This window comes from Gouania willdenowi, chromosome 21 (genome assembly GCF_900634775.1).
Source record: "Gouania willdenowi chromosome 21, fGouWil2.1, whole genome shotgun sequence".
Taxonomy (NCBI): domain Eukaryota; kingdom Metazoa; phylum Chordata; class Actinopteri; order Blenniiformes; family Gobiesocidae; genus Gouania; species Gouania willdenowi.
In genome coordinates, this window is record NC_041064.1 from 2,650,099 (window position 1) to 2,673,586 (window position 23,488).

General features: G+C 36.1%; 1 protein-coding gene across 3 annotated transcripts in view; it reads left to right on the forward strand.

Moving 5' to 3' along the window:
* Positions 1–4,100: 4,100 nt before the first annotated feature.
* Positions 4,101–23,488, forward strand: part of slc39a10 (solute carrier family 39 member 10) — a 31,326-nt gene continuing 11,938 nt past the window's right edge. Inside the window, exons 1-4 of one of the 3 annotated variants that reach the window (XM_028436920.1) lie at positions 4,101–4,205; positions 13,785–13,864; positions 19,815–21,111; positions 22,549–22,723. In XM_028436920.1, the coding sequence (XP_028292721.1) occupies positions 19,837–21,111; positions 22,549–22,723 (1,450 nt within the window). In that variant the 5' untranslated portion in view covers positions 4,101–4,205; positions 13,785–13,864; positions 19,815–19,836. Of the gene's footprint in view, positions 4,206–10,782; positions 10,926–13,784; positions 13,865–14,130; positions 14,262–19,814; positions 21,112–22,548; positions 22,724–23,488 lie in introns of those variants that run through there. The other 2 variants (XM_028436921.1, XM_028436922.1) reach the window with 2 other exon arrangements.

Sequence of the window (23,488 nt, forward strand, 5' to 3'; positions counted from 1 at the left end):
CTGGTGACTGACTATTGACTGTGATGAACAATAGATGTTAGAATTTCTGCCATTTGACACTTTTGCAAAAACAATTGCAGCTTTTTTGAGGGCAGAAAAATGTTTATTTTGCACGTTATAAATATCGCTAACAGCACATCATGATCACAAGAAACAAGGAGCAACATTAGATTCATTACACCACCTCTGGTTCCACATACGTATGTGCATGTTTTACATAACATCCATTTTTTGATTTTGATTTATTTATGTATTAATAACTAATGCTTTGCTTGTCCGAGAGCAAAACTCCGCCCAGTCACTAGTTTATCTGGATACTATTTGGACCGTAACACTGTTGGGTAAAGTTGGCAGATATTCACAGATTCAGACTTACAGCACCAATAACTCTTAATGAAACGTCATCGACACATAAATTATACGTCTGTCATCAGTGTGAGGTGATTTTTTTTTATTAGTTTTCATAGTTAATAAATAAATAATCAAATATCACACAAACAGAACCAGATTTAATTTTAAAACAGAAAAACGCTGCTTGTTTGTTTTTTTTATTTTTCCATTTCCCTGTTTCTGGTTTTAAATTAATAAAACAACAAACAATCCGTTTTTTCTATTTTTAATTTGGTTTTGAAAAAAATAAAAATAAAAAAATGAAAGGTACACAGATTGTGGTTATAATTTGAATAATAATAATAATAATAATAATAATAATAATAATAATAATAATAATAATAATAATAATAATAATAACATTAAAAAAGCATTTTTAATCAGTATTTTTATTTATTATTATGAATTATTAGACATTTCGGGGGACCTCATTTGAATTCTAGGCGACCCCACATGGGCTCACGACCCCAAGGTTTAAAAAACACTGCGTTACATTATTATGTATTTTAAGCGTGCAGCAGTAGGGGGTACATGGCTTCAGGTTAAACAGTCTCTTCTTTTATAGTTGACATTCATCCATCTGATAGTTACAGTGAAAAACCTGATCCAATACGTACAGTATATATTGTTGGGTCACATCGTGGTCACCTATCCTTAAATGCCCATTTCCTGTTTGAGGGAAATTGGTATTGCAGATATAGAGCCTGGAATTGGAACGACTGCCTGTTCCTCACTGACATTCTGCTGATGCAGAGCAATACTGGCACCCTGACTGACCAGCTGGAGTTCTCTGCTGGAGGGCAGCCAACGACACGACGAAGAGGAAAAAAGGCTGAAGAAGAGAGAGAAACAGAAACATAGAGGGATGAAAGTGACACACTTTAAATATCAACTCATTAGACACACGTCAACCAATCCTTCTTCATTCCCTCTGATCTGGTTAAAGGTTGGTGAAAAGCAAGCGCTCTGTCATGTTTTCCCCACGGGTTTGTAGAACACACTGTACGACTGTAACAGATTACAAACACACTAACTGTCACACTCCTCCATCATAGGTCGACACTCACAAAGAGGAATATCTCCATAATGGTATGAATGATATTAATGTAATGTATGTACAGTATACGCATGTGTATGGGTGTGTATGTATGTATATATGTTTGATGTGCATGTAAAAATTGTAAATATAAGTTTAGTTTTGTGTGTGTGTGTGTGTGTGTGTGTGTGTGTGTGTGTGTGTGTGTGTGTGTGTGTGTGTGTGCGTGTGTGTGTGTGTGTGTGTGTGTGTGTGTGTGTGTGCGTGTGTGTGTGTGTGTGTGTGATATTATCTAGTGCAGTGTCACCCACCCTTTTCACAGTCCTGTACCCCTTCAGACATTTAACCTGAAGCCAAGTATGTAATGCAGTGTTTTTCAACCTTGGGGTCATGACCTCATGGATTTCAAATGGGGACCCCTGAAAAATCTAATTTACAACCATAAAAAAAAAATACTCATTCAAAATTATTTTTTAAAATGTTTTAATTATTATTCTTGGAGCGCGCGCACACACACACACACACAAAACAAAACAATCTGAAACAACTGCATTCTTTCACTTCTTTCTACCCATATTTATATTTCTTTTATTGTAATTCTTGTTCTATTCTATATAATAAAATTGTGTTGTTTGCACGTTGTGTTCTTTGGTTTTAAGATTTGTGTAGTAAAACCAAACAGGAAAGTAGAAATGTCTTTGTACTGAAACTTTTATATTTTATTTTTATTGTTGATTGCACTTTTTTGCATTGCTTTTGATTTTGCACCATTTTTGTTATTGTTCCCTCATGACTTTTGCACTATACATGTAGGTGTTGTATTGTATTATAGTGCATTATTCTAAATTGTAAAATTTGTTGTATTTTTTTCAGTGGTTGCCTAGGCCACCGAATGACCACCAAATGACCCCTGGGTGGCTTATGGGTAATGTAGTAATGGTAGTGGAGCTCTGTGTTCTCCGAGCGCTCTAGTTTGTTCTGTTTTTGCTTTTTTCTGAAGACTAACAAAATAAAATTAAAAAAAATTAAAAATTAAAATTCATATTTAGGCTGGATGGGGTCGTTTTACTCATGACGTATGTTTGTGTCTTAGAAAAGTCATTATAAACGTGTCTATTAATACTGACACTCACAGCTGTAAGCTCTGATTTACCAAAGGGCCACAAAACAGTTACTGTCTGATCTGAAGGCAACATTATCAACATTTATGGCACAATTTAAATAAATACTCATTTTGATTCATTAAAAACATAATTTTGGTTGTTGTTTTGTGTGTTTTTGTCGTCCTTTTTATGTATTTGTGTTGTTGTATTTTTTGTCCGTACTTGCCTGTAATTGTCTGACCTCATCAGATCTCAGAAGCTAAGCAGGGCTTGGCCTGTCAGTCTGCCCCATGGCAGCTGTGGCTACAATAGTAGCTTACCACCACCATGTGTGGAATGAAATAATAATGCACATCAATGTAAATATTTGAAAATCTAAGAAAAGTGGCGTGCTATATAAAATGTAATGCATTATTATTATTTAGATGTACAATTTAAGTTCATAAGGGATTACAATAAAATATGGAGAACGTGTTGTTTGTTTGTTTTTAAAGTAAAGTCTGTTTTCTTTCTTATTTTCTATTCCAATTGTTATTTTTAAGATACATTTGAAAAGTGTGAGGATTTTACTATTTCCTCGGTCACGTTAACATTCCGTAATGGTGTGATGATGTGTCCCTAAGGTCTCTTTAGAAAATGAGGATGTGTCTCTGCTGGATTAATAAACTAAGGGTAAAAGTTTTAAGAACATTGCAAACTATTACTTTTCATTTCATTACCAAAAAAACAAAAAAACAAAAAAAAAAAAACAGGGACTTTCAGAAGGTAATTAAACTGTATTACTTTTAATACATTCAACCTTTGTCTCCTGTATGGGTATATTGTGTTAAACATTACCTAGAATAAAACAAAAAATAAAAAAGACTTTGTGTGAGGCAGGGATGGACAGCTTTTATCACAGCGGGAGTCACAAAAATGTGATTGTTTGATGCATTGTGAGGGTCATGTTATTAACAATGATTCGATAGAATAATGACCAATCTGAACCTTAATACAATTGTTGTTATGTGTGATTTTGCAAAACATTGTGGTTGTTTTGCGTGTTTTGGGAATATTTAGTTGTTGTTTTTTTATTGAAAAAGTTTTCTTTTTTTTTTAATTATTGAAGTGATCTTTTTTGTATTTGGGCCATATTATGGGTAGTACATTTGTGTCTTTTTTTTTTAATCAAAAAATAAAACATTTCAATCAAATAAAAAAAGTGTTTAAATGCATTTATTTAAGTCTCTTTTTTTTTTGCTTTTCAACACTTTTTTTCTTTGATTTAATTAAAAAATTAAAATTTTTTGATTGAAGTAAACTTTTTTAGATTGAAAATGTTTTTTTGTTTTTTTTTAATTGAATAATTAAACACAAATCTACCTAAGAGCATGGTTCAGGGTCCAAGTTTAATATTTTAACTTACTCACAGTCATGAGACCATATATTTATGACTTTCTTTCTCATAATTGTGACTTTCCATATTGATTTTTTTTTTTTTTTTTTTAATGGCGGAAACAGGCTTCCATACTATCCAAATTCATGTTTTTACTCTCCTACGCAAACTGCGCAGACTGCTGATCTGTCTTCGGCGTCACTCTACGTGAACTACGTAAGGTCTTTAGAGAATGACGTAGCTGCAGAAAGGGGCTGTTTGGTACCGAGCGGAGAGGAGATGCACACGGCACTCGAGTGAGGTAACGATATAAAACCCCGTTTGTTTTCATTCACTCCCACAACATGGACCCGGGCTGTACTAGCAACTGTCCCCTGAAGTCTGAAACCACCCGGTGGACGTGTTTTATTAACATATTAGTGTGTATTTACCACATTGTTGTGCTTTGTAGACACTGAGCTAATTTCCTGTAAGTCGTCTGCTAGCTAACAGTAGCCGCTCGAGCTGTTACTACCGTGGTTTTCAGGCTAGCATTAGCTTTGGAAGCTACTCGTCACCGCGTGGCTTCGGTTGGATGCTTTTGAAACGTGGATTTATGAGCGAAAAGCGTGTTTATTCATGTAGTAAATCATTGATTGAGTGAGAGCGGTTGATTGATGATAAATGTGAGCCTGATTCAGACCACGTGTGGGATCCTGTCCTGGTTTGTCCGGTCTGTGTTTGCGGTTAAACGTGTTTATCCTGCCTGACTCGGTTACTAAAGGCTGATTATTAAGAATGAAACCGTAAGAGTGTGATTTGTGACACAAGTTAGACAGATATTACAAAGATCTGGGCGGTGTGTTTCACACCGACCTGGTGACGTAAAGTTTAAAAGTCTAACTAGTTAACTTTAACTATCTAAATAAAGACAGTGGATTAGTGAAGATTTCCACTGTGTGGTGACGTGTACCAGTGATTTATAACCAGTGACCACCTACAGGTTGGTTGGTGTTTGTCTCCTGTCTGAACTGTAAAATACTTCTATTAGGGCTAGGATAAATAATCGACAATCAATGCATACATTTTCATATATATATTTTTAAACTGTTACAAAATATTGTAGAAGGAATGTTGAGGGATTTTTTAAAAGCACAATGATTGAGCTGTTGATTTAGTTTAATATAGAAATAATGTTTTTGAAAGAGAACGTGTTCATATCTTAAACCTGGCCTGTGTAGATTGTTTTAGTTTAACTTTTTTATGACACATGGATATTGTCAGCCTAAAATGTTTCACTTTTTTTTTTTTTTTTTTTTTTAAGTGTTGTCCCACATCATTATCGTAAGCCCGTCTCATGAAGTTTGCAGCAAATCACCCGTCCCACCTCCACTGTATGCAATGTATACTTTAGAACAGGCCTTTTTGTTATTGTAAATGGTAAATGGACTTGATTTTATATAGAGCTTTATCACCACTGAAACAGTCTCAAAGCGCTTTACATATCAGCTCATTCACCCAATCACTCTCACATTCACACACCAGTGGGACAGGACTGCCATGCAAGGCACTAGTCGACCACTGGGAGCAACTTAGGGTTCAGTGTCTTGCCCAAGGACACTTCGACACATAGTCAGGTACTGGGATCGAACCCCGGACCTCTCGATCAGAAGACGACCCACTACCACCTGAGCCACGGTCGCTTGTAATAATAATAATTGTAATTATTTAAAAAAAAAAAAAGGATGCTGCTACTTCATAGGGCCGGGCGATATGAGCCAAAACTCATATCTCAATGTTTTTTCTCAAATTTAATATACAATGTGAATCTTTATTTTATTTCAAATAATGTCAGACCAGAAAAAACTATTTTGGATAAAATGTTCTGATGAAAAATGTCACACAGGCTCATTTATTAACAAACATCTGCACAATATGTCACTTTTGACTTTTTCTCCTGTAAAGGACAGCACATGTGAGTGAGTTCTGTATTGTGGCTTCTTTAGGGGAAGCGAAGGCAGGAACTCCTAAAACAAGTAATTTAATACAAAATAGGCTATAAATTAAAGATATATCATAATTGATATTGTAATTCTCTATATCCCCAAAATTTGAATCTCGATATATCTTGAATCTCGATATATTGCCCAGATTTAGTGAACAAACATGAAATATTTCAATAATCAGGTATGGAAAATATTATTTTTAAACAAAATTAGGTGAAAATTATATAATTTTGACACTGAATATACCATCACATGCATGTTTTTGGACAATATTATGCATGCAATTTTTCACGCAAAATCTGATCTGATAAAACAGATTTCAACTCCTGAATGGGAAATAGCTGTATGACATGACTAAACCCTTTACTGACATCATTTTGGAGAATATCATTTTCCACCGTAAAATGGGTGATCTAATGTGTAGCAACTTTAGCAGACAGACGCATTAAATCTGGCATGATCACTTTGAGCTCGTGGTTTAAAGGAAGTAAAATATACAATTACAATGTGCAGAAATGCTACAAAGTAACGCAAAAGTTTGACAACAACACACATGAAAATTGTTTGCGTCTTCATTTACTTTGCCAACAGTTGTTTTACTGTGAAATGTTTCCAATGTTTGAAAAAGGCCGATTCCTTTTCCAAATAAACTCTTCCAAAGGATTCATTCTCTCATCTCATTTCAGCGTCTACTTGTCTCATAATTATTCTCTCATTATGCTAATGAACTGAGAGATGAACTACCAACTGTTCCTGTTCTGATGAATCTTTCACTTCAGTAAAAACTGATCATTTCTGGATCGCTTCCACTGTCAAGTTGACTTTTATTAATGATGAATGATAAGTTATATTAGAAATTGTGCATTATATTCTTTAATTTTGTCTCGTTTTCCTTAATTCTGTATATTTTTGTGACCATTTCAAATGTGTTTACAATCATTTTGTGCGTTTTGGGGCATCATTGTGTGTATTTTTCAGTCGTTTTGTGTTTTAGGATGGCTTTTAGTGTGTTTTTAAAATTTATTTTGTGTGTTTTTCTGTTATTTGTGTTGTCTTTGTAGTCATGTGTATTAGCGCTGTCATTTTGTGTGTTTTTGGATTCATTTTGTATATTTTTGTTGTTTTGGATTTCTTGTGTGTACAGTATTTTTGGTTTATCTTTCTATATTTTATGTGGTTTTTTTTGTGTTTCTTTTGTGTTTTCGTTTGCACTTTTCTCATTTTAGGTTTTTTATTCCTCTTTTGATGTCGATTCATTTGGTGTATTTTCTATATATATATATATATATATTCTATATTTTGTGTTATTTTCTTTCATTTTGTGTATTTTTCTGTCATTGGTATGTGTTTTGGATTCATTTTATTATGTGTTTCTCATCCATTTTATGCGTTTTCTTTTCCTTTTGTATATTTTCCGTCATTTTGTGTGTTTTTGGATTCTTTTTATGTTTTGGATTCCTTTTGTGTATTATCTTTGCCATTTTTTGTGTATTTTGAATTCCTTTTGTGGATATGTTTTGGTGACCGTACATTACAACATATCTGTCCTTTGCTAATCCACACTTCCTTTTAGTTCTAAACCCAGACAAAAGCATGTTTCTAATGTAAATTCTTGTGACTGAGAGAGAGAGAGAGAGCGCAGTCAGTGATTCATTGGATTTGATGTTGAAACAGTCGGTGGAAAAATCACTGACAGCAGTGGAAGAGCCATTAAAAGCATTAGAATAAATTTAGCTTGCGTATCTTATTTTCTTCTGACTATTAACTGACTTTAGTTACAGCCATTGTACCAGTCCTTGTCCTACAGGGGTTCTCAACTTTAGGGGTTGCGAGACACTGGGAGGGGGTCAACAGATGTCTTCAAGAAACTAAGAATATTTTAAGAATATTAAGTTGAGACCGTTTTTGCTTATTTTTACCCTATTTGTGCAACTACACCAAACTTGCCATATTTTAACCTATTTTAGTGCTCTTTTCTTGACATATTTTTGTTCCTTTTAATGCATTTTGCTACATTACTCCCACCCATTTCTGACACTTCTCCACCACATTTCAGTGCCTTTTGTGCACATTTTTTCTACTTTCAAGATTTGTTCAGCACTTATAAACCCTTTCCACCACTTTTACAACCTGATGTCACATATGTTGACCCATTATTGTCAATTTTAACCTCTTCTCACCATATTTCATGCTTATTTTTACCAGTTTAAACCATATGGTCCTACTTATTAAATTACATTACCCAAACCACCCCCCCACTTATTGACACTTTAGACCCTTTTTACCACTATTTTTGGGCACTATAATTTGCAACTTTTAATGAATTTCTGTAAGCATCCTGCTTCCAGATTAATTACTTGGTTCTGACGCCTCCCTTAAGATGTTCTGTTGTTCATTTAACTACATGCAAGTGTTTGTTTTGAAATGTGACTAAAAACATCCAAAGTTTATCGGACATGTGAGACAGAACGCTGGTGATGGACTCCAGAGAAATGGGTTAATTGCGTACAGAGGGAACTTTGTCATTTAATGGGCGACCGTGGCTCAGGTGGTAGTGGGTCGTCTTCTGATCGAGAGGTTGGGGGTTCGATCCTAGTACCTGACTATGTGTCGAAGTGTCCTTGGGCAAGACACTGAACCCTAAGTTGCTCCCAGTGGTCGACTAGTGCCTTGCATGGCAGTCCTGTCCCACTGGTGTGTGAATGTGAGAGTGATTGGGTGAATGAGCTGATATGTAAAGCGCTTTGAGACTGTTTCAGTGTGGTGATAAAGCGCTATATAAAATCAAGTCCATTTACCATTTTACCATTTAATCTGTTTAGTGCTGAGCAATAAGGACTCAACTTGGTTATTATTACCGTATATTACAGTGGCTCAAAACTATGAATACAGTTTGTGGGATTAGGTTTTGATCTCACATAAGTAGGCTTACTGTATAAAAAAAACCAAACAGAAGTGTTCAGTGTTGTTGTTGTCCAGGTATGCGGTAACGACTGTATTTAAAAGGTTAGTCAGTTTATATGTTCAAAATATCATTCTTAAAACTGACTAAGGTTTAAGCTCGAAGGACATTTAGAAATGTACTTGTTAAATATGGTTTTGTTATGTCTTTAAGGGGTTTTATCCAAAGTCGTTACATCACAATCAGGGCTGCAAAAACTCCCGAATTCCCAATTACCTAAATTCCATTTCAGGGTTTTGCTATTTTAGCTTCTCTTTACACCTTTCCGTTTCGTTTTCATAATGTTTTTTTACTGGCTTTTAAACTTCCTGAAATTGTTCCAAATGTGATAAATGGGGTTGATAGTCAACTGATTTTATTAATTTAACATTTTATTTTCTTCAGTTGATTTACAGAAGCTGGGATAGTTACGCTGAAATCATTCTTGCGTAGTTAGCCACATTGCTAACCCTCCGCCACTCGTTTAACGTGGAAAAATCTAATAGAAATGTGTAATATAGTCCCAAAACATTATTTGTGAAACCTTTACGAATCTCGCTCACATTTTGCGCACAAACATGCGCAGCTGCATGCTATTGGAGATACTTCTGCCGTGATGTGTCACCAGGTAAACTGATTACAAGTTCAGCTAATACACCATCAGCTAAACCTGTCTTTGTACCAGAGCCTTTTCACATTTGAATGAAGGGTGTAAGAGAAAATCGATTAGGCTATATATTGCAATATTTCACCTCGTGATTATGATGTAGATCCAAGAAATGTTTTTGTTTATAACCATTTTTTTTAACGAAAAAAATGTTTAATTGCGTTAACATTGGCATAACATGTAAACGCCTGGGGTCTCATGTACAAAAGGTACGTACGCCCATAAACGTGCATACGTCAAAACCCACGGCAAAATCCTGATGGGCAGAGGAGGGAGGCGGTGGGGTTGGCGATTGATGTACCCGTACGGACTTCACTTTCATGGATCGCTTTAATACCAAAACGTTTTACACCGAGTCATTTACCTGTTACACATTCACAGCCTGTTTGATGATCGGGAGACAGAGACACACATGAAGCCTGATGTGCGCGATCAGAACGTCATATTTTGTGACTATTATTATTAGTCATAGTAGTAGCAGTAGTAGTAGTAGTGGCATTAGTAGTAGTAGTAGAGCATTTTACGTGTCTTATTTAATCCACTATCTACTTCTTAACACACACAAGCATTCAGTGAACTGTGTGCGTCTATATTCATGTTTATGTTAATTCTAGTATCTTCACTATTAAATCATCTCACATGTTGCTGTCGGTTTAAAAAGTTTTCAAATCTTTTCTTTCCTCAATGCATTTTAGCTGGAAGTTGATGGCACTTTATTTTTAACATACTGGACATTTTAATAGATGTATGTGGTTACTTCAGAATCTGTTGTAGAAGAAAAAGTTAAACTGGTTAAAAAAAAAAAATATATATATATACATATGCGTGTAAATGTAGGATTTTGTCCCAAAACATGCATGTGAGGCATTTCCACATTTAAATATTCCGTTTCAGAGTGTGAATTTGGTTTTCTCTGTCCGTTTTCTGCGATGGTGTAAAATCAGTGGCCCGTTTTCCAGTATGTAGAGCGTTGTTGATACCATTGTGTTCACTTTGAAGGAGCCCAGCTTGTGACCATGTCGTGTTTCAGTGAGGAACGTTTACAGATCAGTGATGTTTGCAGACTATTAGAAGCTGTTGAGCTTGAAATGCTTCTGTAAATGTTGTGTTAATGTTTAATTAAACAGAGGATTAAATAAATTAACGGTTTCCTATTGGTATTTAATCAGAATATTAGCCCATAATGTGACAGTATTCCTGTGCACACACACACACACACACACACACACACTCAGGTCGTCTGAGTATCAGGTCAGGTGGTTTGGTTGATGGTCGTAGCCAAAGCACACATTCCCTCCCTGTGCGTCCCGCCCCCTCTATATATGACTAAGTCTGTGGACTCTAAAGCCCCAAAACAATCCCCGTCTGACTGATGTTGATATGAGGGCCGGTCTGAACACTTGGTTGGTTGGTGCGGCGTGACCAGAGGTGAGCACAACATAACTGGGTTTCCCCAAAGTGGTTTTCTTTTGACATCCTAATAATACATTAGTGTGTGTGTGTGTGTGTGTGTGTGGCAAACATGTCTCCAGTTCACAAGGTATCAGACATGCACCTGCATTAGCTCACGTTAGCTTAGTTCAACCCAGAAATAAGTTGTAGTTTTTTCTTTGTTGTGCATCAAGGTGTTTTTGGATTTGTTTTGTGTATTTTTTTGTCATTATGTTTGTTTTTTTGATTCATTTTTTGTAATATTTCTGTCTTTTTAGATTCCTTTTGCATGTTTTTGGATTGTGTTTGTGTGTGTTTTTTTCTTTCATTTTGTGTATTTTTGGTGTCATTTTGTGTAATTCTTTGCCATTTTGTTTTTGTCTGTTTATTTGTTTGTTCCTTTCTCTGTAATGTTTTTGTCATTTTGTGTCTGGTTCCTTTTGTATGTTCTTTCTCTCATTTTGTATGTTTTTGAAGCCAACGTGTATATTTATCTGTCATTTTGTGTACTCTTTAGATTCCTTTTGCATGTTTTTGGAGTCATTTTGTGTGATATTGGAGTAATTGTGTGTAATTCTGTCATTTTGTTTTTATGTTTATTTTTGGATTTCTTTCCCTGTAACATATGTCATTTTGTGTCTTTTTAGATTCATTTTGTGGGGTTTTCCTATCATTTTGTATGTTTTTGAAATCATCATGTGTACTTTTGTCGTGTGTCATTTTGTGTCAGATTATTTTTACATGTTTTTGGACTTAGTGAGTTTTTGTGTCTTTTTGGAGTCATTGAAAATACATTTTCTGTCATTTTGTGTATCTTAGATTCCTTTTGTGTGTTTTTTCTCTAATTTTGTGCATTTTGGAGTCATTTTGTGTACTTTTCTGTCATCTTGCATGCTTTTGGGTCCTGTTTGTGTGTTTTTTCAGTTCTTTTGTGTACTTTTGCATCCTTCCTTTTTTTGTTTGCTGAAACCTTCCAGTATTCATAGAATATTCACTGTTATTATATCCCATTTGTTTGTCCATTCGTCAGCCAATCGCATGTTTAGGTCTATGCACTGGTACCTGCAACCACGCTAAGCTACATAAGCTAGCACATGAGTCAGGAGTTCTAACCACAGTGTTTACTGATGACTAGAAGATTATTGGTTTGACCTGTTGAGATGACTTTCTTGATCTGTGTGTTTTAGTGCTAAAGGGAGTGACATGTTATAGGAGAAGCTCAGTGTGTAATCAGATGCTAAAGCGCTACGATGTTAGCATGTCAGGTTTTTAAAATCTCACGAGGTTGCAGAAGTGAGTAAGTTAAACTCAGTTCTGTGATTTGTTACAGATGTTTCTTTATCTTATCCTCTGTGTGACAATGGACAGCTGTTTCTTCAAACCAGTAAAAATGTGTGGTCCTAATGGTCTTACATGTTATTCTGACTTTTATTTGAATTAACTTTTTGGCCTGAAGTCATATTTCTTCCCATTTTATTGTATCCCATCAAAGCAGTGAGCGCAATACCTAATTTTTAATAATAATAATAATAATAATAATAATATTAATAACACTTAACAGGAGTCTTGTGGTAGATTTAGTAGCTTGTTATTTTTACAGAGTTGTGTCTGCGCCAGTGTGTCTGATGGTGTGATAATCATATGAAGGAGCTTAAGGGGGTTTTTTTCTGCCTCCCAGTGAGAGCAAAGTTATGTTTCTATGGAATTGACTAACAGAGAAGAGTCATGAGGGGATGGGCCACAAAAGTGTGAATATCAACATTCATGTCAACATTTAAAATAATTAATGATCAATCTGAGCATTGACACAGGAAACAACAAATAATTTGTTGTGTTTTTGGAGTAATTTTGTTGACTATTTTATGCTGTTTTGCATTATTTATTATCATGTTGTGTGTTTCTGTTTTCCTTTTTTGTATGTCAGGTGTTTTTAATATTTTTTGGTGATTTTGTAGATATCTTGTGTGTTTTTGGAGTCATTGTGTGCTCTTTATAGGGATGTAATGATTAATCGCAAGGCAGTTAAAAATCGGTATCACGGTTGACATCGATACTTTGAAAATTTAATCGCAGTACTTTTTTAAACAGCAGATGGCGCTATATATATTTATCCTTCAACTCTTAAACATGTTCATAAATGATTCCTTACCCCTTTAGCACCGAAAGAATATCTGTAATATTACGTAAATATCTGTAAAAGTCAACCGACCACTGGGTTACCAGTGCCCTCTGCTGGTCCAAACAAATATCTGCCGTAAATCAGTTCAATGACTGACTTTTTTTTTTTTTTTTTTTAAGTCCAATTGTTAAGGCATAAAATACATTTTCAGTTGCACTTTTTAAAAGAAAAATAACTATTATGCAATGTTTTGCATTGTTTACTATAGAACCAGAATTTAAATTAATAGGCTTCTTCTTCATTTGTATTATTCCTTTATTTATTTCATTCAAGATTTATTTTTAGTTCAATTGCATTGTTTTGAATAGTTTATCAAGGGATTATTTTGACAATGAAAAATAAAAGTAAAATAGTACAGTATTTTCTATTTTTTTCCCCAAAAAAAATAAAGGAATATTTTTCAGTCATTTGTGTACAGTCCCATTTTGTAAAATAAATCGTGAGAGAATCGTATCGTGAACCCAGTACTTTTTTCATTACGAATAAAAGCATATGCAAATAGTTTCTTTTGAAAATCTGTCGCTTTCTTTGGTTAAGAAGGTTTAGAGTTTTAAAAATCTGGTGATCCTAAACTTGACTCTTTGTTAGGCAGTCTTTTCGTGGGTGATGATGGCACATGTTGGTTATATTTTTTGACACATAAAGCTAAATTGGTGCTGTTGGTTATATATTTCCAGAGTGCTGGGATCAGGAGAGTTGGTGAAGCCCCTCACATTGTAGCACCAGGACTGGGGCCAATCAGAAGAAAGGAAATCAGGTGAGAACATATCACTGTCTGTAAATGATGGGATTAACTGCTTCTCCTCGTCTTCTTCTGTGTGAACAAATCATCGCTCTGTGATTAGATTTCCTTAATATTAAGATCTGATTGTTGATCGTGTGCAGGTTTAACACGTTGAATCATGAGCGTGAGCAGTTGAACTTTCAGCCGTTAATAGGGATTCTTTTGTTGTCGTCAAACATGTAATCAGGAAACACTCCAGGCTGTGTGCTGTTAGTCCCAGCCTTCCTATCCCGACCTATCTCTGCTCAGAGGTTCATAGGTCACTGCTGCCTCGTGTTTTAAAACACTGTCTGAAGTCGGCTTGTGATCACACTCAGTGTCTGCAGCCTCACAACTCACACACTCACCTCTACGTGCAGAAAAGTCAGCGGTGAGTGGCGTTAATTTGAGTTTTTAAAAGTGGAGTATTAGGTTTATTAGTGGATTGTTTTAAATTTAAATTGAATGTATGATTGTGTGTCGTGTTTCTTCTGTGAGATCTACACTTAGCAATACGTTTGCGAGTTAAAAGACAGTGCAAGGAATTTATTTAAATGTAAGTTTATAATTTTATTATTTCTATTTAATAGTTCAAACATTGATTAACTGATCAGCTGTTGTCATCCAGCCAGTAGTCAAGAGTCTGAGTAAACTAAGACGTTGTCTTTATTAAAGCATTTTTTTTTCAAACAGGAACAATTGACACAGTTTTTTGTGTTTTGAATAGAACATTTCTCTGGGATTACATTAGTTCTTTGTTTTTAAAGATAAAGATTTTTAACCACAAGACAGTTTAGTTGAGTTTAGTTAGACACTGGTTCATTGTGTGTTTTGATCATTGGACCTTTCATTTAAAAAGCCCCAAAAAATGAATGATTTTTTAGATTATATTGGAATTCAAGGCGTTTTTCTAAAAAAGGGTCAACAAGGTATAAAGTATTCAGAGTTTTAGTTACTTCATAAACGTATGATGGATGAGGATGGGGCTTAATGCAACTTATAGGCCTTTACATCTCTAGCTAGGCTTGTTTACTGTCCGTTCACTGAACTGCATTGTATTCTTGTAAATCTTGTAGGGTAACACTTTACTTAAAGTTTTATACTTAAAGGCTGACATTACACTGTCATTATTATGAATAAGGTGTCATGAAGGCTGTCATTAAGTGTCGTCTGTTACCGTAAGCCTACCTAACTTCACTAGATCGCTCTACCTAACCCAAAAAATGCCAACATAGCTCCAAAGGTGTCATAATTTAGCGAAGGACACTTAATGCAGATAATGACTGCGTAATGTCAGCCTCATGTATAAAACCATCTTGCAGATTATTGGTTTAATTTGGGGAACATTTGGTATAGAATATGTCCAGGCACTTTTTAATATATTTTTATATATATAAGGAAATATTTTACCTATTACAAATATCTAGTGTGTATTGCTTAATAAATCAGAAAATGCCTAGCTTTCTAGTTTTCCGCTAGGTTTTTTTTTTTTTTTTGTAATGAAGGTTTGTTTGATGATTTTCTGCACTTTTCCTCTCCACTCCATTATTAGGGCCCTATAAATTCTGTTTAACTTTTTTTCCAAATTCCAGTGTTTTCCACATTATTTTTTTTAGTTCTGTTTTTTTTTTTTTTTTTTTTTTTTTTTTTAATATTTATACATTTCTTAAGAAAATATTTGTGTTTAACTCCTGTGAGGAAACAAAATAAATGCAAAAAAAAAAAAGAAAACCATAATTAAACAAAAAATGTATGTCAAAAATAAAAATTTGCTTTAAAATAATGAGTAAACTACAAATGAAATGTAAGTATTAGTTGTACTGACATGGATTATTCTGACTGCTCCACTTAATGAAGGAGAAAAATCCTAGTGCCGCTAGTTTTTTTTGTAATGGAGGTTCGATTGATGATTTTCAGCACTTTTTCTTTCCCTTTCCACTCTGTCACCATCAACCGTATCTAGAACAACTTTTTGATGTAGATTTTTTAAAAAGCCAATGAAGGACATTAGGTATTAGAACAGGAACCATTGATTTGTAGCTCAGTGTGTGACGGCTGTGACCAACGTTCATGTTGTCCACTCCACTCCGTTACCACTAAAACACCTTCATCATTCAACCCCATGTTAAACAAACATTAGAAAGAATTCAGCACTGCTAATATGGAACATTAAGTCAGCTACTGCTACCTTTACACTCCATGATTTTCAACATCCTAAATGTGCAACTAAAGAAAATTTGGCCCAAAATTCAAACAGGTTAGGAATTTGAAAATTGTTAAAACTAAGAAATGTGGGTGGGACTCAATAAATCTTTCTTTTTCCCACTCCTTTTCAATTAGACATATTCATTGCTATTATAAATGTGGATTGATTTCATATATTGTTTGGAACATTTTTGTACCGAATGGGGTCCTGACCCCAAGGTTGAGAACCCCTTCCATACAGGAGAAATATTATATTGTGCAGCTGTTTTTAAATAATTGTCCCTGTATGGCATTTCACGTCAGCAAATTCAACCACAAATTGTTTTTCTGGTAAGATTTTTTTGAGTTGAAAATATTGAGATTTATTTTGAGAAAAAATATGAAGATGTGAGTTTTGGTCTGTATTGCCCAGCTCTGACATTGACCACAGTGTTTATGGCCCTAAAAGTCTTTGTTCTGAGGTTTAGTTTTAGTGTTTCCTAAAGAAATAAGTGGAGTTAGGTGGTGATTTATTGATTTATTTTAGCTGCATCAGGCCCACAGTTGTCGTGACTGGTGACAGCAGTGAGGGGGATTTATCAGCCTCCTTGTTTTAAGAGTCTGTGGTGTGCATTTACACACATCCAGGATAAACTTTACTAACAAGCTGTCTCTAAAGTGTGTGTGTGTGTGTGTGTGTGCCATCTTCTGTGTGACTTGTCACCATTATCCAACATTCCGACTCATCCCTGCCTCTCCTCCTGCTGCCCCTTCTCCCATCAACGACCCACAGGCTCCACTACAGACCTCATGAGCATCATTTGACTAGAGAAACTGTGTTTGCTCCAGGCTGCTCTGAGCATGTATTTGTTACAAAGCTCTAAAAAACTGACAGAAAAAGCCATTGTACACTAACTCTTTTCTACAGCTATTGAAAGCATTATTCCCAGTAACAGATACCACCTTTTTTTATTATTTTCTTGCAGCCTTTTTGTTTTTCCTGGTTATTAATATTTGTTTTATTAGACGTGATCTGGTCTTAGTCACTGGCCAAAATAAAAGAAAGCATACAGTATATAAATAAATGATCTAATCTGGTATTCCAGGCTCTGGTTAATCGTCCTCATGCATTTCAGCAGCACCCGTGAAGTAAAAGAAACACCTTAATCTGCCTCCTGTGATGTGACTGCATGTCTTTAAATGTTATCTTACTCATAATAATCACCCTGATACATAATAAACTAACGTATTTAATAGAATGAACTATGAGCTGTATTGTTTGCTTTAACAGAAATATTTCTAATGATTTAATCAATAGGTTGAAAATCTCAGCCTTTCAAAGAAATTACTTTTAAGTCGAGGAATTTAATTTATTGTGAGAAACTGATTGTTTTTAATTGAATTGAATGGCGACCTTTATTTACCGTTACGTCAGGTGGTGTGTGTGTGTGTGGGGGCGGGGGGGGCGATACCATTGTTTTAATAACGTTGATCAATGAAAGATTTGAATCCTTTCAAACTCACATTAAAGTCTGAGTTACCTCCCTGTTTCAGCCATAGATTGTACTTTAGTGGGACAAAAACATGTTGTATTTAATGATTTTCTGGCCGATCACCAATTTCTAAAAAGCCTGACCTGACGATTCCGATTATTTTTTACATTAAACACCTTGAATGTTTCAATCTTATGTTAATGTAAAACATTGAACAATACCCGTGAAACAAACAATACAAACTTGTTGTTTTACCTGCACATGAGGTAGTTATCTCAAATATAAATGAAAAGTTTAGAACATTGCTGTCCAAAATACTAAATTATATTACTTCCTTTAGTCTTTATTTTTCACATTTTAAAAACAAACAGAATGTGTCCAACAGGTTACACTGCAGACCTGTTTGGCGCTTTTTGCACAGTCAGCAGTATTTAGTTTTTTCACAAATAAAGAAAATCACAAGTTTTGAGATAGATGATAAAATATTAATCTACAGGACAAACTAACAAAACATCAACTTTTAGGTTTCCTTGTAGAGCAAAAAGAACAAAAATGTCCAAATGCAGCAGCTTTGTGGATATTTAAATGTAAAAATATCAACCTAAAAATAACTTGCAATCGTTTAAGGATAAAAGTTCCTAAAAGTCAAATATTCTACAAAAAAAAATAAAGTGCAGCATGTGTAATATTTTCAAAAGTCAACGTGTAATGAATAGAATGAACATGGCACAGGTTCGTTGTTATTACAGTCACTTGTTCGTTAGTGGCACTGGCTTATTCGGTCTTAGCTCCCGCTAGCTTTAGCTTTAGCATTAGCTTGATTGCTACGTTGACCGTGTTCCAGGTGACTGTTGCTGTCAACTTGTGCATCCTTAGTTACATTTATATTGTGTGAGTTTTCTGGAATCAAAGTAACTGAAAAATAATAAACATAATGGTACAGTTGCACGGGCAAAGTGTTTTTAAGATAAGTTAATGAGCAGCAGCAGGATAACGCTAGCATCAGCTCTTTGCTGATAGTCATGACAGTGGAAATAACCTGTTGCTAAGGACTATAAAAACCCATGCTGTTACCTTTTTTCATGATCCATTTTGTGAGGATTTTTGATCCTCACAAAATCTGTAAAAGAGTTACAGTCAATGTCTGTTACTGTGTCTCTACCCGTCTTAATGTTAATCAGTCACTTTTATGTCTCTGGTACCTTAGTTTACCTCTCATCTGCAGTTCTTAAACTGACCAGAGTACATCTTTGTAAAACAAGAAGCTCAGACCCAATCTCTCTAATATCTATAATATCCCATTATCTTTTCCTTTCCCAAACGAGTCAACGACCCATTATTATGCTAATGAGCCACACTAAATGCATATTAATTAATCAACTGTGTTTATTATTTCAGTGTTTTAGTTGTCATTATAGGAATCGATGCAATCTGTTTATAATTTTAAGGCCACGTTGAGAGCAGAACAGGGGCACGCATCATGTTTGGATGTTGGACATATTTCTGAGATTTGATATGATCATTTTAGAACATCTTTAGTGTTGTAATACAGACTGATTAATCTGTTTACCAGCTCGGGGGGGCGTGATAGGGGGTGTTCTATTAAAAGCAGAACATTTTTCTTTGCGCTCAACTTTATTTTTACTTTTCTAATACATTTCTGTACATTTCATGTTATTTCAGTAGTTTTGAAGAAGAATTGACCTTTTATGATATTAATAATATTGGTTTGGATTTATATTGAATTTTTTAAAGGCGGGGCTACCAGACTCAAAACGCACTCACTTTGTTGTTGTTCTTGTTCTTCTTGTTGCCTGCACTAGTTAAAATCACTACTCCTCTGTTATTCATGAAAGGATTGGGCTGAAATTTGGTAGATATAATCTATGGATGTGTACGGATCGACGCCCGATTTTTGATTTGGGGCCCTGCCCCCCCCCCCCCCCCCCCCCCCCCAAAAAAAACAACAAAAAACCGATTTCTCATTTATTTGCAAGTCAAATATTACGATGGTTGGTGGTACCGAATCATTGGCACATACCATTACATAAATGGGGTCCATTACCGCATACGTGTCACGGGGGCCCATTTTTCAAATGACTACTCCTCCGTTTGTTCTTGTTCGATTGGAATTTTCTGTAATTTCCAAATTTAGGGCTAATCAAAACAAATTGTTGTGGTCGTTTTTGATCTCTCTGTTGTCAGATTCAGATTCTAATCACCTTCTGTTCTGATTTATGTCCCTTTTTCTTGCTTTTTTTCCGCAGACGACTAGACGTGAAGGGGATAATGCGTGTTCAAGTGCACACCAAGTTCTGTCTCCTGTGTGTGCTCACCTTCCTCTTCCATCAGTGCCACCACTGCCACCAAGGCCACGCCCACCAGCATGCTGGACATCATCATCATGATGACTCTCACCACCCGAGCAGACATAACGACCTGCAGATCTCTGAGGTTCGCTACGTGAAGGAGACCACCATGTCTCCTAAAGGTGCTGATGGAGCCACCCTGGAGGAGGAGCAGAGGTTCTACATCCAGCAACTGTTCACACGTTACGGGCAGAAGGACCGCCTGGACTTCCAGGGGTTCCAGAGCCTGTTGTTCAGCCTGGGGCTGGGGGAGGTGAAGGTGGTCAGCGTGGACCACGAGGACCTGGGACACGATCACGTAGCACATCTGGACGTGTTAGATATGCAGGAGGGGCTCCATGGACATGAAGCCCAGGGTCCAGACCACGGTGCAGGGCACGGGCATGGGCACACGCACCATAAAACGGGCCCCCATCGTCCACATGCAGACAGAGAACCCACCACATGTAGTCAGACCACCGCTGCCAGTCCAGTCAGTAACGCACCGACTAACCATCACCATCACCATGGAGACGCAGATCATCACAAGCATAAACACTCTGATGGACACGTGCACAAGACGGACCGTGTGACCCACGACCACGACAATGATCTCCCTCATGGTCACAATAAAGTTGGAGAAACTGACTCTAAAAGTCCTGGTGGACAAGTACACATTACACATGGTGATGATGATGCAAAAAACAAAGAGCACGACCATGACCACGACCATGATCATGATCATGATCATAAAGACCACGAGCCTCATGACGACCATGACAAGGACCAAAATCAGGTGCAGACGATCACAGAAAGCTCTCCTCTCATTGGACAGCAGGTCTCCACTTCCTACCACGAGGAACCTCCCTCCCCTCCTAAGCTCCTCCCCTCTACCACTCCTGCTAAGGTCCTCCCTTCTCCTGCTCCGACCATGAGCCAGTCCAAAAAGCTCAGGAAAGCCATGAGGGACAAGGGACACAGAGCCCGGAATAAAGCCCCTCCTCTTCCCACAGAGCACTCATCAGACAACGATAAGCACAATCACGACCATGACCATGATCATGATCATGATCATAGTCATGACCATGGACATAATCACGACCACGGACATTCTCATAAACATAAGAGGGAGGCCCCACAGGGCTGGCCAACTCCTGTTGTCCCAGGATCCGGGTCCATCGGACACCAAGGTGGACTATCACATCAGCATGAAGAGGTACGAGCTTCACACTCACAGATCATTAGACAAACACACGTTTTATATGAAACATCATGAGTCACTTCTCTACCCCCAATTCAAATGTGGCCTAAAATTTTTGAAATGAATTTAATGTATAACGAAACATATTATTTTGCTCCATATTTGTTTTTTATTACCTTTTAAAAATTGGACTACTTTACAGTTTTAAAGCCTGTGTTCCTCCATCTTGAAATCATGCGATTGATGATGTCACATGGCCCCACCGCCTGTAAACATCCCATTGTTTTCTATTGGAGTGAAACATTCAGCCTGGTTTATAAGTCATTTAGTAGCTTTTCAATTCAATTTAGTTCAACTTTATTTGTATAGTGCAAATTGCAACAAAGTCATCTCAATGCGCTTATCATGTATAAGAAAGAAAAAACCCAACAAGATCCACATGAACAAACATTTAGTGACAGTGGGAAGAAACAACTTCCTTTTAACAGGAAGAAATCTCCATTAGAACCAGGTTCAGAGGTGGCAGCCATCTGCGTGGACTGGTTGTGGTTAGTGGACAGAAGGACCAACAGAACAGGATAGAGAGATAGAACATCAGAGTGTCTCAGACTAGTTGAGTCGTGAACCACAGATCAGGAACTGACATCATCAGCTTCACGACACCTGAAACAGAGCAGAGAGAGAAGGACGAGGAGAAGACACTGACTGCAGAAAAACATGATACATTATTATCAAGTCAGCCTGTGTTGGCCTTGGGCCTCACTCCCAGTGCCTAGTCAGCACTTATTATAAAGATGATCAATCTTTTCCTGTTTATTGGTCAGTTAACAGTGACTCTAAGGTCTGTAAATGTGACTGTTCACAGACGAGCCCATGTCTGATCTAGTGGTTACTGTAGGTTATGTTATGATTTATAGATCATTTAGAAGATTTTTAGATTATTTAGTAGCTTTTAAGATCATTTAGCAGCTTTTTCAGTGAAAATGACATTTGCTGCTTTTAGTTGCTCTAAATCATATGTGTCAAACTCAAGGCCCGGGGACCAAATCTGGCCCTTTGGACCATCCAATTTGTCCTGCAGGAGAGAGTAAAAATGACAGAGAAAACATGAACCATTGTGTGAATGAAACGCAACAATATTTGCAGGGACTCACAGGTTTCCCAGTGCTTATATCACAGGTCTTTTTTTATGTTAAACTGCTGCAAAAAGTTTAAAATCTGAATTTTTTTTATAAAATCTTTAAATCTTTCTCAAATGATCACATTTCCCTTAATTAGGAAATTTAAAGTGAAGATCCTGTTGGGACTGATATCTGTCACTTAAAACTTGGATATGGTCAGTTTCTTACATACTTTCTATTTTATGAATATGTAGAAGTGTAAATTAGAGCACAATAATGTTGAAATGACTTGTCAAACCCTTTATCTTTATGTTTCTTCTTCTTTTCCCAGTGTTTGAACATCACTCAGCTCCTCACCTACTACGGCCTGAGTCCAGACTCAGTCATCTCTCCCTCACAGTTCACCTATCTGTGCCCCGCCCTGCTCTACCAGATAGATAGTCGCGTCTGCATTCGCCATGACCACCTGGAGGTGGCACAGGAAGCAATGGAACCCGTCAGTTCAGGTAAGATCCCTTAAAGGAAGCACAAAGATTTCAGGTGTATGTCACGACTTTTGTCATTTGAAAATTAAGAAAGTGACTTAATGGCTGGGGCGACTAATCTGTGAATCTTTTTAAGAAAATAGTGAATTTTTTGGACAGCAACCAATATTATACCGCTGTGATTCATACTCCGATAAATGGGAAAGCTGTTCTTTATATCATATATAATATTATACTTCAATAACTGGGGGCCCGAAGGCCACATGGGGTTCTAGGTCCTATTCTGTGCAGCCCACAAAGTAAAAGCATAGAATTAAAGAAGAATTTTACAGCAAACATACACAAAATGACTCAAAAAACATACAAAATTACAGAAAAATATAAAAAACTATTCCAAAAATGTTTGAAAAAAATTTGAAAAGTACACAAAAGACTCCAAGTACACAAAAGACTCCAAAAACACAGTAAATACACAAAATGACAGGAAAAAAAATATGAAATAACAACAAAAGTACAATAAATGGCTAAAAAAATGCACAAAACTACAACTAAAATACACGACAGAAAATGACTTCAAAAACAAAAAAAATAACACAAATGTTCACAAAAAATACTTTAAAAACACAAAATGACTCCAAAAACATACACAAAAAACTTTCATCCTTCCTGTATTAATGCTTTGTCTGGTCATTATTTTAAATGCTATCAGGAGTGTTGATCACGTGACAGTATAGTAAACCTGTTTAATAAGTTATTTATAATGATAATAATGTTATTTAACACAAT